The sequence below is a fragment of the Sitodiplosis mosellana genome, unplaced genomic scaffold (genome assembly GCF_009176505.1).
Source record: "Sitodiplosis mosellana isolate CC-2019 unplaced genomic scaffold, AAFC_SMos_1.0 Smas_scaffold_6165, whole genome shotgun sequence".
Classification (NCBI taxonomy): Eukaryota; Metazoa; Arthropoda; class Insecta; order Diptera; family Cecidomyiidae; genus Sitodiplosis; species Sitodiplosis mosellana.
This window is the reverse complement of record NW_022601406.1, coordinates 3266695-3281373: the sequence shown is the minus strand read 5'-3', so window position 1 is coordinate 3281373 and position 14679 is coordinate 3266695. Positions and strand designations below refer to the sequence as shown.

General features: G+C 34.1%; 1 protein-coding gene across 6 annotated transcripts in view; it reads right to left on the bottom strand.

Annotated features, from left to right (window-relative positions):
• Positions 1–295: 295 nt before the first annotated feature.
• LOC129574929 (muscle calcium channel subunit alpha-1) overlaps positions 296–14679 on the bottom strand; it is a 28825-nt gene continuing 14441 nt past the window's right edge. For 4 of the 6 annotated variants that reach the window (XM_055457599.1, XM_055457604.1, XM_055457601.1 and 1 more), the window contains 10 exons: positions 10835–10887; positions 10432–10578; positions 9641–10112; positions 9373–9525; positions 9016–9195; positions 7944–8861; positions 7426–7850; positions 6077–6120; positions 4210–4466; positions 296–4083 (listed from right to left, as the gene is read on the bottom strand). In XM_055457599.1, coding sequence (XP_055313574.1) covers positions 3922–4083; positions 4210–4466; positions 6077–6120; positions 7426–7850; positions 7944–8861; positions 9016–9195; positions 9373–9525; positions 9641–10112; positions 10432–10578; positions 10835–10887 — 2811 coding nt within the window. In that variant the 3' untranslated portion in view covers positions 296–3921. Of the gene's footprint in view, positions 4084–4209; positions 4467–6076; positions 6121–7425; positions 7851–7943; positions 8862–9015; positions 9196–9372; positions 9526–9640; positions 10113–10431; positions 10579–10834; positions 10888–12439; positions 12548–14679 lie in introns of all 6 variants that reach the window. The other 2 variants (XM_055457602.1, XM_055457600.1) reach the window with 1 other exon arrangement.

The following is a 14679-nucleotide window of genomic DNA, read 5'->3' as shown; positions in this document are numbered from 1 at the left end:
AACAAGTGTTCTCAATTTTGGTATCGGCACTCCCATGAATTGAGCCACTTTTCTCTTCACTCATTTCGGGCGAATTTTTTTCATGGAAAAAAAAAATTCTCGACATTTCTTATGTGAAAAACATGTGAATAGAAAGTGATCTTCAGATGATATTCCCAATGGATCTGCTGTTTTCGTTGCATCAAGTCCCATTACTTACCATTTGGTATCGTCATCAACCAAACCCGTTTGTATCATCTTCGCTAACCGCTAACGAATCATAAAAGGAGCTATTTGAAATAAAAGTCTTGGTTCATTTGAAATGTTGTCTAAATTTCTCTGTATTTTTTTTTTGTAAGGAGTTAAAATGTTTCACTGCCAATGTGCAAAACGTCTGTTTGTCGAAATTGTGAGAAATTCAGAGTTTGAGATGCTCTCTAGATATTTCAGTTATAACGAATAAATATAGTAAAACATTTATAAATATAAAAAAAGACGACGTGACGGGGGGTGTATATCATAGGTTTCTTCTTATTCAAAAGTTTTTTTTTGGTTTCTTTGTTTGTGTTTGCACCTCGCATTGAACAGAGAATAATTATTTGAATCTGCGTCTTTTATGTTTTTCTTCTTCTTAAATTTTTGTTTCTTTGTCGGATGGTACAACGATATCATCATTTTCGTGTTTTTTTTTGTAATCAGTAGGATGGCTTGATTTTTGATAGTTTCGTTTTGCACCATCGATGAGGCTTAAACCTTTGTCGAGTGTCAGCCAAGTTCGAAATACCATATCTTTAGTTGTTTTATGGGGATTACAGATTTTCGCCAGAGCCTAATAAATTGCAGGTTTTTTGATGAAGTCATGAGAATACAACCACAATAGAAAACCTATATACGACATTGTAAACATCATGATATTTTCTGGATTTAATTTTTTCACCAACAAATTCCGGCAAATTTGAAGTAGATCGGAAGTGATTGAAAGCATTTCGATGAAAGGAAGCTGCCACGTAAAATTTTCTTATTTTCTTCGGAAAATTGGCAAAATGGCAGAAGGATTGGTTTTTTTGGTAGAAAAATAAGACCCAGAATGTTTTACGACGTTTTTAATGTCATGAATAGGTGCTGTATTGATGTTGTATCCTCATGGCTCAATCGAAAAACCATTTATCTGGCTCTGGCGGAAGTCCCCTTCAATTCCCATGAAACAACCGAAAGATATGGTATTTTGTGCTTTGCTGGACGCACGCCAGACATTTTGAGCCTCACCAATAGCAAAAAACGAAGCTTTCAAAAAACGAGCCACTCTAGTAAGCAGATAAAATAATTATTGTCCATTCACAAAATGGTCAAATTTTGATTATGAATATGCGCTTAACTATCTACATATACTTTTGTTTCGAGCTTTCGAATCTACATTTAAATAGATATAAATGGCCATTTACAAATTACGCTGAAATTGTGTGTATTCATTTAGTTTCTTATGTTTTCGTTCCTTAAAATAATTTGGTCAATTTTTCTTATTTCATTTTTTTTTCTTTGTTGTTGTTGTTTCCGGTAAATCATACTGAAAACTCTGTTGTATTTTTTTCTTTATTTGGTATAAACTACAATTTTTTCTTTAATTTTTTTTTTCTTGTTCTATTTACTCCTCCTCATGTAATATTAAATAAAGTTTTTCAAAAACACCAAAAAACTTTGTATATACAATTATATGAATTATCGCATTAAATTGGTTTGTTTTTTTATCTGTCTCCTTGAATTATTTACAGCAAATAATATAAATCTCCAAATGTTCAACAGGTTTTTATTTTATTTTTATTTTTTTGTTCCTATCATTTGTGCTTGTATATTCTAAAAACTCTGAAAAATGAAAACAAATTACTTCAGTGGCACCAACACATTCATGTCTATATCAACTTAACTGCTTAAACTCTGTGTGACCTCACAAATAGGTGTACATAATGAATTTTTATTTCCCTCATTTTGTGTGTTTGTGTGTTTATTTGTTTCAATCTGTTTTCTGCCTACACTAACGTAACTATCTCTTTTAAGTTGACCAAATTTTGCTGCTCATTTCCATCAATTGTTAACTAGTTTTTTTTTCTTTTTCTATTTAAATGGTCTTTCAATAATATTTGAGGCTCTGTATTTTTTTTCTTTAGCAAAGAAGGAGTATATTGGGAAAATGTCTAAAATCGTTCATTAATTTCACCGAAAACATGGCCCGTTTTCTCTCCATCCATTTCGCCTCCGTTATCTTATAATTTTGATTGTTTTTTTTTACACTTTGTATTTATATATATTTTGTGTGAGAGTTTGTGTGTTTTCATCGAATGTGTGTCTTATATTTCTAACGGTTTTCATAAGAAAAAACATGGTTTTCGCAAGAGTGAAGAGATGTGCTTTTTGTGCTGCTTATGCGATTCAGTTCGCTGGAGATGATTGTTGTTATTTGTCGGATTCCTTTAAAATGCTGTTATTTAAAAAAACAAAAACGAATCGAGAAAGAAAAGAATGAAAGAGATAGATAAAGAGAGAGAGAGAGAAAGAGACTGAAGATTGAAAGTGTCGCTGATGTTTGTTAAATGATGTGATTGATTTGAATTGTTCTTAATTGCTAGAATTACTTTACAGGAATTCGTTAGTATTTTTGTTATTGGAGGAGCTTCAGAATGAATTGTTTTATCTGTTTCTCTTTTGTGACACATCTCATAAGCTCTTAGGACCGAACATACGTTCATCTCCTTTCGTTTTTGTCAACTTGTGTTTGTGTGTTTAAAAAAAAAATGCAGCATGACTCATCATCAATGGCAATTTAATATTTAAGGCGAAAATCATGTTCCGTTCTAATATTTGTCATTTTTAGTTAGTTTTTTTTTTCTCTTGTCTCCAAGTAAAAATTTCCGTTTTTTTCTGTCGTATTTTCCTTCTTCAGTTTTATGACGTTTGGTTTCATGTATGTGTGTTATATGGCAAAATGCTTTTTTAGTTTCAAATTACACAGACTTTTCTTTCCTTCATCCTGGCCACATTTTGCGCTGATACGTATCAATCGTACTTGTTGGACAAACCAACAGTAATAATGTTCAATGTAATGTATGCAATATATTTGCTGACCAAAGCGGTCAATGCACCGAAACCTCAAATCAACAGTCAACAAATAACTTTGTTAGCAATAAGAAATTCAGTTAATAAAGTCAGTTAATTGTCAACTGCTAAACAAAGCAAACGTTTTTAACTCCCCAAGCGCGACTGCACACATAGCTTCTAAATGTGACAATGTAGTAAGTGTGGGCATACGTTTTGCGAATAAGCGACAAAGAGAATGGAAACAAGTGCGCGTGTGGTAGTGAGTAGCCTGATGCGATGCTACTCAATGTAGCGACTAATACACGCACACTTGTTTCTATTCTCTTTGTCGCTTATTCACAAAACGTATGCCCACACTTACTACGGTGTCACATTTAGAAGCTAAGTGTGGAGTCGCGCTTGGGTCAATTTAATGTTTTGTACTTTTGCATTACAGTACTAGTATACATTATTGAGTTCGTTTTGTTTGTTCTTGATTCCATTTTGCTGTTACCAGCAAAATGCGCTCACTTAGATAAAAAATGAACTTCCCGTAGGTATCCTTACAAAGCAATTATTCGAGAAAAAAAAAATTAAACACGTAAAATGGTGAGTGGAAAAGTGTATCGTTTTACAGATGGGAATTTCACACTGAAAATGAGTGATCGTGTAATGTGTACAGTAGAAATTGTAGTAAACTATGACATGAAAGAGATTTCCGTTGAGATTTTGCGCGAGTGACGCTCACTAGCTACCCGGTAACCAGCAGTTGTTTGTATTCTTCTTTCTTTGTGTTCCGTTTTTTTCTTTCTTCTTTTATATCATTCTAAAGCGGAGGCGCTATTCCAATGAATCTCGACGCCACCAGGCAGTTTAAGAGTTGGCCAAGCGATTTTGTATCTGATTTTGAATGAGCTGATGTGCAGCCATATCCATTTCTTCACTGGTCATATTTAAAGCTTCTTGCATTTCACGCGATGTATATCGTATAAAATCGGGATCACAAAATTTTCCAAGTCCCTGCTCAACAAGAACCTACACGATGGAATAACAAGAAAATTATTTGAAAAAATTTCGATTTTTCAGGAAGAAAAATAAAAGAAGACTCATTGAATTAGCTTTGGAAAAGGTTTCAGAATAGCAAATCAACTTGTAACTTACTCGTCCAACAAGACTCTCAGCCGAGCCGACAACTTCGAACGAAGTGGGCCGTCCATGCTCCTGAGGGCTGCCCGGTGTTGATTGGGTTAAACGTTGCTTTGCATGGAAATTGGCCATGTCGGCGCCGGTTTCGTTCGTACTCAAAACTGAAACACCGTTACTGTTGGCATAACCGCCACTCGTTGGTTGTTGTTGCTGTTGTTGATGCATTGTCTTTTGTTGTTGTTGTTCTTGTTGTTGTTGTTGTTCGATCGGAGCTAAACAATCAATTCACACATAATATTAGAAAAGTTTAATTGATTGATAATTGAACTATTTGTTTCGTTTATCTTTTGACTAAAGAATTATGAAAAAAAAACGAATAAATTAGTATATATTATCAATCAACATATATATGTATAAACACAACAAATGTTTTGTAAAGCAATTAATGATAAAGCCATTAGCAGCCCATATATGTAGCTTAGTTAGTTGTTGATGTGATGGGAAGGCTTATTGTGTGTAATATGTGAGGAAAAAACAGTAAATATAAAAAGTGCTTTCGAACGAAAAAAAAATGAAGAAAAAAGAAAAACTGAAAAAATGATTCACATTTACAAATAGTTTGCATGCAATTTGGCTAAACAATTCGAAATCGGTATTTCAATGAGAACTTTGGTAGATATGATAGTTTTTCTTTTTGGTTTGGATTTTGTTTTTGCTTTTGGATGGTAGTCAGTTTTTGTTTGGAACGATTGAAATGGCGATTTATTTATTTTATTTTATTTTTGTCTTTTTCTACTAGCTTACAAAACTTACAAAACTGTCAAACATTGCAGATATCCATTTTCGATTCGTTAAACTTGCAATTTAGAGCACTATTTGCACTACGAAAAAAACAATCAATCAATTCAAAACAACAAAGAACTAACAAAATTCGAAAAATCGCTAGCCCGATTTTCTCTAGTAGAAATCATTTGCGCGTTATCCTGTGACTCAATCGACTCGACCAAAACGAAAAATTCGATACACACATTTTAAATGTGCTTAATACTATCCATTACACCTGCTTGTTTTTTTTTTACTGTTGTAAGCTAAATACACATGAAGGGGAGATAATATGCAAATATTGATTTTCATTTATAAATAGAGGTTTTCTCACGACGTATCCAACTTCTAACCGAATTATCTCCCCCTCAACAGCCCGATGCGAATAAATGAAGTGCAAACAATTTGCTTTTTTACTACTTTGTTCTATGTAAAATTGTCAAAACCCATGCCACATACTCTCAATTCGAATAAGAAACGACTAGCTGCGAAAAAAACCCAAAAGGATCTTTAAACAAAATGTATCGTTTTTTGTTGTTGTATGTGTGTGTGTGTGTGTGTGTGTGAGTGAGAGAAAAACCAAAATGCGTGAACACTCTTTGCTACTAGTGAAATAAAAAAATCTAATAAATTCCCCCGAAAAACCGTAGTAGTCGTAACGTAGGGACCTAGCGAGACTTGAAGTATGTGTGTGATGAATTTTAAGTTAACATTCGAAAGACCCTTTGTCTAGTATTTTTTTCCCGAAATGATATTAGTGTGTGTGTATGTATGGATTCAAAATTAGCGTTTTATTTTGAACAAAAAATAAAAATTTCAAAAAATGGTCACACGTGGCATATCATAATACATTTTCAAAACGAAACGAACAGAAAATTAATTTCAAAATCAAAAAATGTGAACCAAAAGAAGAATAACATAAAACCACAATCGAAAACAAATAAAACACGTCCAAAACGCGCAAACAACACAATGTTCGAAAATATTTGTTTCTTGTTTTTTTTTTTTGGTAAATAGATTGGTTTGTGTGCGAGTATAGGAATCGACATAGTATGCTTACCGTTGTAAAATGGATGCAGTAGGAAACCACTTTGATTGGCTTTGCTGTTTGGGAAATTTATATTAAATTGTTTTGTTTTAATTGCAAAAAAGAACTGAGAGACTAGAAATTTGGTTTTGCTATTCTGTGTAAGTTTGTAAGTAAGTGTGTGTGTGCGTGAGTTGTTTTTTTTTCTCTTAGATATTTGTATGTCCGGGGAGGCGAAGGGGAAGGTATATATAGGATATATGGGGTATATTCTAAATCTAGCACTCTCTAAAGTGTATTTGTTTCATTTAAATCCTAGTCTTGCAAAAAAAAGTTCATCTATTCTTGTAGATATCAAATCCCTTTATGTTTTCAATCAAAAAATGTCTATGATTACCAACAACAACAAAAGATCGTTCGTTACTAAAACTTTAGAGATTTCATACATTAAATAAAGGGAAACCGGCTAAAGGTGTATTGTGACTACCATTTTCATTGGAATCATTGCAACGCTGATTGGCCGCAATAATCACTCTTCCCAAATGTTATGATGAAATATTAAATAAATTTAAGAAGAAAAAAAAAGTTACAGTTATCCAACAGTACCAAGTTCTGAACGACTGATTCGATTTGTTCAATTTTTTTGTTCTGTGTGTGTGTGTGTCCGGATGAACAGTTGATCCGTTTATTGTTCTTTTTTTTGACATTATTTACATTCAAATTAGCTTTTAGAATTGATTTGTAAATAAAAGCGTACACTTATGAGACACAGATCCTTGGAAACAGACTGACTGTGTGTGTTTCGGCTCCAAGTGTTTCAATGACAGAGAAAATAAATCAAATTAGGAAGAAAATGGTAAAGTTTTTCGAAACAGCGATTTTGGTGGCTGCTTTTTTGCCAATTTTTTCTTCAACCAAAATGAACGTAATAAATTATACTAAACTAAGAAAACGAAAACAAAAATGATGAACGAAAAACAATAGAAATGGAAAGTAGGTGATAGAAGCTAAGAGATTGCGAGACATGATATATCAGTATATGAAAAATGACTGGAATGAATAAAAGAAAATACTTTGATAGATTTTCGATGTGTTTTTTTAAATGGCTTTTCTTTTTGGCTGCGATTTTTTTTGTTTGTTTTTGTTGATAACTTTAGCAATTCTATGTTGATAAAAACGATCACAATTTATGTTTGTTTGTTTTTGGTCAATTGGTTTTGTTCAATTGAGAAATGATGAAATATGCGATAAGAATCTAGATATACACATTAAGATAAAATTGCGGCTGATTTTGTGTGGTTTGCGTGTTTATTTCTCTTTTCGTTTTTTTTTTTTAAGAAATAAAATGGAATTATTGTGAATATGTGTGTGTGTAAACTTACCCATTGGTCGGCATATTTTGTGAAACATTCATGTTGTAATTGTTATTGTTGCTCATTACAAGCGGTCGCAATGGTATATTCTCTTGGCCACGAGTCTGTAGTTCACCGGTACTGTTGATCGGATCACCCGCACTGTCACTACCAAATTCAGCACCTTCACCATATCCACCGGTTTGCATTAGTGTTTTTGTTATGTGATTCATGCCTTCGGACACCACTTGACGCATTGAATTGTACAAAAAGTCATTATCTGCATCGGCTTCGGCATCGGCATCGGCCTCGCTCATTGGATCCATACCATAACGCTTGTTCATTTTACCATTTGCTTGCTTGTTACCTTTACCGCCTAGACCACGTTTACCGAACGGTGCCTGCCCTTTTCGTCGCATCGACGACCACACACTTCCGAATAGGGTGTGATTTCGCTGCAATAGAATCGAAATACAAATGGTTAGCACAAAGAAAATCATAATTTCCAGACAAAAAAAAAAAAAATCTCCGCCAATCAAACTACATACCCGATGCATTGGCTCTGGTTCTTCGATCAGTTCATCCAAATTGCCCGAAATGGCTCGTTTCAACTCTGGCCCGGCTTCGTGTAATGTGCGCAAACCGGCCTGAAGCGTCACCGTAGCATTCGCATCACCGGAACCGTCTTTCAGTTCTTGTTCCTTGCGCTTTTTGAATCGACGGAAGTAGTCTTGAATCAAGAAAGTTGCATAGAATTTTCCAACGGTGACTTCGTCATCAACACCTGGCGGCGGTACCACTTGATCAAGTAGCTTTGGATTGGTTCGTTTCCAAATCTGTTTAATAACCGCACGGAGTTCGGTGTTTGCATCATCGATGTTACCTTCCGTTTTGATTTTCAACGATGTTCGCACAACGGCAAACAATGTGGCATTGAACAGAACCGTTCCATCGCTATTCAATGGCATATTCATTGATACCAGCCGCTTGCAAGCCACTCGATGCGGACACAATTTTCCAAAACCGAGTGGCGGTGATATTTTTCGCAGCAATGTGACCACATCCAAATGTTTGATACGACCCTTGGCATCTGGATCATATTCACTCCACAATCGAATAAATTCGTCCAAATGATGTGGCCCCAAGATTGACCAATCCCGTGTCAAATAATCGAAATTATCCATAATAACCGCCACGAATAAGTTGATAATCAAAAATGAGCACAATACATAAAATGAGATGAAGTATGGAAATGCGGCCGCTGAACCGCAATTATCCGTTGAGTCGGGCGAATCGCCGGGCATTTGTACACAATTGCCCTCCTCATCGCTCGCACAAGCCATCATAATCTCTTGCCACGCCTCGCCCGTGGCCGATCGAAACAACACCAACACCGCTTGCGGAAACGATTGAAAGTTGTTATTCCGAGTGATTATCTCATCGTCCAGTTTGATTTTACCAAATAGCTGAAATAAAAACGGGGAATCGATTAGGGCTTCTTAAAAACTTGACATGAAGTGCGATAGAAACAAAAAAATGACGGAAAAATCTATTAATTTCATTCGAATTTGAGCAGAGGAAATCAGCCAGACATCGACAGGTCGTTCGATGATAATTTACCTGCATTCCAATGACCGCATAGATGAAGAACAACATCACAATCAACAATGCAACATATGGAAGCGCTTGGAAGGATTTGATGAATGTCCAGAGTAGCGTTCGAATACCTTCGCCTCGACTCAGCAATTTCACCAAACGCATTACACGAAACAGTCGGAAGAATAATGTTATCGAAATGTTCTGCAAATGGATGGAATGGAGAAATTTGTGTGAAAACTTGATGGCAAATTCCAATGAAATTGAAAGAGAAAACGGGAATTGTATTGAAAATGAAAACCAAAATGAAAATGAGAAAAACGTAGAAACGAAAAAGGTAGAATGAATTCGAAAAGAAATGCTATTAAGCATAAAATTTACCTTTGCATTGGTCGCTGCCACTGAATTTATCGTTTCTTTCTTGACGCCTTTATCGATTTCTTCTTTTCGATCAATTTCCGACATCATGATATCGATGAAACTGCCCAACACCACAATAAAATCGAACACGTTCCACGCGTCACCGAAGTAGTTCTACATGCAAAATATACAATTTAGAAGGAGAAAATGCGAATGAATATCATTTATTTGCGGATAGAAATTCTAATATCCGGAAAATGTTGATGTAAGTGTGTGTGTGTGTGTGTACCTTAAATCGGAATGCAGCCAATTTAAAGACGAACTCCATTGAGAACACAATGGTGAATATCAAATTTAGTACATCCAGCATGTCCGTGTACCATTGTTCTTGTCCATGGAATTTCATGGCCAGCGTTACGGTATTGATGATAATCAATATGAATATGGCATATTCGAATGGTTCGGATGTGACAAACCACCACAGTTTGTATTGAATCCGATGCTTGGGTATGTATCGGCGGACTGGTTTCGCTTTCAGTGCAAATTCAATACAATTTCGCTGATTTTTATCCAATTCACAGTTTTTGTACTCTTGTTCGCCCTCATTTTGGAACGTAACAATAACAAAACCGACGAAAATATTAACCATAAAAAATGCTATTATAATGATGTAAATTATATAATACGTGGCAACGATTGGACGGAAATTTTCTATTGGACCTTTGTCTTCTTCGTTCGAATCAATCGACACGTACAAAAGCCTACAGCGGAGAAGTGGGTGAGAAAGAGAGAGAGAGAGAAGAAGATAACGATAAAGAGGGAGAGAATAAAAGAAACCAGGAGAAATGACATTAAATTTAAATTAAATTATAATTTTAATTCATCAGTAATTGGAAAGCAATAAAAACTAAGGCTTTAAAAAAAAATTCGCAATTCGTTCGACGAGCGTTAAATGTTTGAAAATTCAAATTAAATTGCTATTCAAAGTGAATTAATAATAAATGAGAAGAAATCTTCTTGATGTTGATACTTAATCGAAAGAGAATAAGTCCATGTTTTGCGAATAATAATAAAACTCACCCTGGCCATCCTTCGAATGTTGATACTGTGAATAATGTGAGCATCCCTTTTGCAACATTGTCGAAGTTGAATTTATTATTGACCCATTCACGTTCTTTGATGACCGGCGTGGTGACTTGCCCATTTTCGAATACAAGATATGTACCACTGTGTAGGGAATGGGAATGAATGTCAAAAAAATGACGAATGAATGATTTTTGTCGTAAATATGTCAAAAAAATTTTGACTCAAAACAGAATCACGCAAAATTTTGACTCAACATTTTTGACTCAAATAAAATCAATGTTTAGAGAGGATTTTTTTTGTCATTCCTCAAATATCAATGAGAAAGGTAAAAAAAAATCGAAGAGAATCAAAAAAAAAAAAGAAAATTTGACTAAAATCAAAAATGTGTGACACTTACTTGCAAGTGGCCTCCGTCATCATCGATTGATCGGAACAACTTCGGAATTTGCCCTGCATCGAAAGAAACAAGTGAATATCACTACGAAAATTGTGTACGAAACCGAAAAAGTAATGTGCTTGTTTTCTGACTACTCTCGCCAAGCTCTGTTGAGTTGCAGCCACTTAAAGTTTAATTATCACTACACATCCACACAAACAAAAGGCTACATAGAAATCGGTTAATATCGATCGGTTAGATGTACCAATGTCAATGGTAAACATACATATCAGAAAATAACATAAAAGCGTTTTATCATAACTCGGTGCATTACCATAGAGCTGACATGCATACACCCAAAATAAATCATTGCTATAAGTATACAATTATATAAAAAAGAAGCAGATATTAAAAAAAAAAACATTCGATAAATGTGATAGAATGAAAAGTTCAGTTTTCGGTTTGTTTCCTTTTGTATTTATAGGTCGTTCTCTGGTTTTCTCCATTGGTTTTGTTCAACTTGATTGTTGGTGTGTTGTAGTTCATTTGAAAAAGCAAAGCGCATCCAAGCCAATGCATAGAGCAGTCTCCATGAGTAAAACATGCATTTGTCTTAAAATCAATTTGTACAGATATTGAACAAAGAATTGAAATGTTTAGCGAAAATGAAAAAAAAGAGCCAGCATAGTTTGGCCTTAAGTAAGCCTTGCCCCTTTACATTGTTTACACAGAAAAAAAAACACACAGATTCTTTGAACCAGATATGTTGTCAAGAACCTGATGATAGTTCCTTGCGTGAATGAACCAATGAAGCATTGTGAAACGGAGTTTTTCTGTCTCGAAAAAAAAAATGCAACGGAGATTTTTCATTTCTTTAGCGCAATTCCTGTTGAAGTGAGTTGTCAATCAATCGCTTTCAAAAAAACTTCTATCGAAAAAAAAACAACGTTTCTCGAAGAATGACGAAAAAACGAGTTTTGTGTCAAAAATGAAAAACAAAAAATGGAGTTTAATGAGAGAAAAGACCATTAAAAATCGCAGATTGGTTCGGTTTTCTCTTTGTTTCTAACGAAGCATTCTCTTTTCTGCATTGATAAACTTTCCTTTTCTCTTCCCTTCATTAAAATACGATCAAATTGGATGTCGGCGAATTAGAAAAAAATAACAATCAGATAAAACATTAACAATGTTTGTGTTATTTGAAACCAAATGACCATTGAAAAAAAAAATGCTTTTTTTCTTCTCCTTGAACAAAAAAAAATTAAATAAAGAGAAATTCAATACACATTCTATTTTGAATATTGGGATTCAATTAAAATGCAACATAAGCGACAGTTTCATCCATTTTAAATTACTACAAAAAAATGTCCATCAAGTACGAGCTGCATTCAGATAATGGATCAGCCGCGACTCTTTTCCATTGTTTCGATAACCGAACAATAAGAAAAACAGCTAGATACTGCCATGCCATTATCTGAACGTTATTATCCATTTAACAAAAAAAAAAAAGAAGAACAGATTGACAGATATCGTGCGTGCGTTTGTTTGTTTGTTTTTTTTTTATACTCTGGTCTAACATTTTGCTAAGAGAGTTTTGTGTGCATTGGATTTTAAAAATGGTTTTACCTTGAACAGTTGTACCCCAATCACAGCAAACATAAATTGCAGCAGATATGTAACCAACATAATGTTACCGATCGTTTTAATTGCAACAATAACACATTTCACTACATACTATTTGGTTTGTTTGTCGATTGGTTCGGTTGGTGTGCAGTGCAAAAAAAAGGTAAATCCAAAAAAGTAGCGATACCAAGATCGAGAAAAACAAAAAACAAATTGTGCCGAAAAAAAAGGTACGAATCAAAATCACAACGATTTGGAACGAAAAAAAAAACGTTTGTTGCACAAAAAAAAATGTTATTGGTTGTTTTTTGATCGGGGTTGTTTTTTTTTTTATTTCAAGCCGTTTTATTGTTGGTAAATAGCGTCACACATTCCGCAAAATCCATTCCGTAATTATGGGGTATTTTGTTTGTGTTCGTTCAAAAGTAAATGGAGGGGTCAAAATGCGGTCGCATTTGGACGATGTGTTTTTTTTTCCACGTGTTACGAATAAAAAAAATGTATAGAGATAGCCAAAAAAAGGACGAATTAGCGCACACACACACGTATTTGGAGGAAGAGATTTTTTTTTTTTTTTTCATTCGGTTTTCGGTCGTAGTTGAGACATATTCATTCAATCGATTGGTTCAGATCGCATCGGATATTCAATCGGATTCAGCAGCACAGGTATGGAAAAATATAACAACAATAAAATCATAGAGCAAAAGTTTGTTTGTTTCACTGAATATGTATATTATTTTATGAGGTGATGTCAAAAAAAAATTCTAGTTCTTTTTTCTTCTTATTCTTGTAAAATGCATTCACAATTCAATATTCATTATCAACAGGTGTGTCTTGTAGTTCAATACAAATGGGAAAAAGCAAAGTGTCTTTGTTTGCGCCGCATTTTTCTGATTGAGTAGTATTTTTTTTTTTAAATCTATGATTTCAAACGAAGCAAAACAAAAATAAAACTAATCATAAAGCAATTGTGGACGAAAAAAAAAAAAAAGTTGAGGCGGGAATGAAGAGAAAGAGAGAAAGAGACAGGAGAGGGCTAGAAGCAAAGGGGGAAAAACACTCCAAACTTATTTTAGAAAATTCAATCGGATTTTTTTGGCGTTTTTTTTTATTTCTTTTTTCGCTCCAGTGGTAGGCAGTACCTACTAGGCACTAAAGTTTTTTTTTTGTACTCATTACATGTCATCAAAAGCTTTCTTTACACGAAATGAACCACATGAATTTTTGGCCAATTTGGGGTAAATGATGTGAAATGAATCGGTAAATTTTCAGCACGAAATCACTTTTGATGGGGTTGCCCATACTATTTCAAATGATGTTATTATTGAAAGATTTTTTGGTAGCGAAAAATCGGACAATATTGATTTCCTAAAGTGATCGGTTACGAGTATTTTCATACCGAAATCTGATAAAGACAAAAAATAATTTGGAATTTTTTCAATTTGACACAAAATGATTTTGTATCAATTTCCCCTAGGCTACAAGCTACTATTTTATTGAAGCCATTTGGTGCAATGTATTCGAAAAAGAAAATGTGTGAAAGAGTGAAAGAAACTGAAGGTGAACTAAGTCGCTGCCGTTAAGAAATGTTGTGTTGGTACTAAGTTATAGGAACTCGAAAATGAATATTAAATTATAACTTTTCTGAAAGGCTTTAAATGTTCCATTGTTTAAGTGACTCCTTTTATTTTGGTGAAGATAAAATGCGGAATCAATTTAAAATTGTCGTTACTCTTTTATAGAGACGACAACAACTTTAGCTACAGTGGACTCTACACCAAGTTTCTTTGTATTTAAACTCAATCATATGAAAGTGTAAATGAAAAATGAATGGAATACCCTATCCCTTTTCATTGCCAATAAATGTAATGAAACTTTTTTATTCTTCAAAAGGGTTATTTGGTGACCAAATTTTGGTCAAAACCAAAGAAAAAGTGTCACTTTTTCGATCGGAATCATTTCTATTTCCTTTGCCAGTAATGAATATTAAGTGCAGTAAAGAGATGAAGATGTCCCTCATCTTCTAAAGGTCGCTAAAAGTGTAGAAAAATTGGAAATTGTCTTCGTTGAATCAACGATGTTGATTGCATTTGAAAATTGGTACGGTATCGTCGAAGAGAGTGAAAGCTTTAAATGACAAAAACAAGTGCAAAAACTATGGGATTTTCGGGCGGAGGGAATAAAACACACGCTTTTTTTATACTAGATGCTTGTCAGCTTTGGTTTATGAATGGATAAAAAGA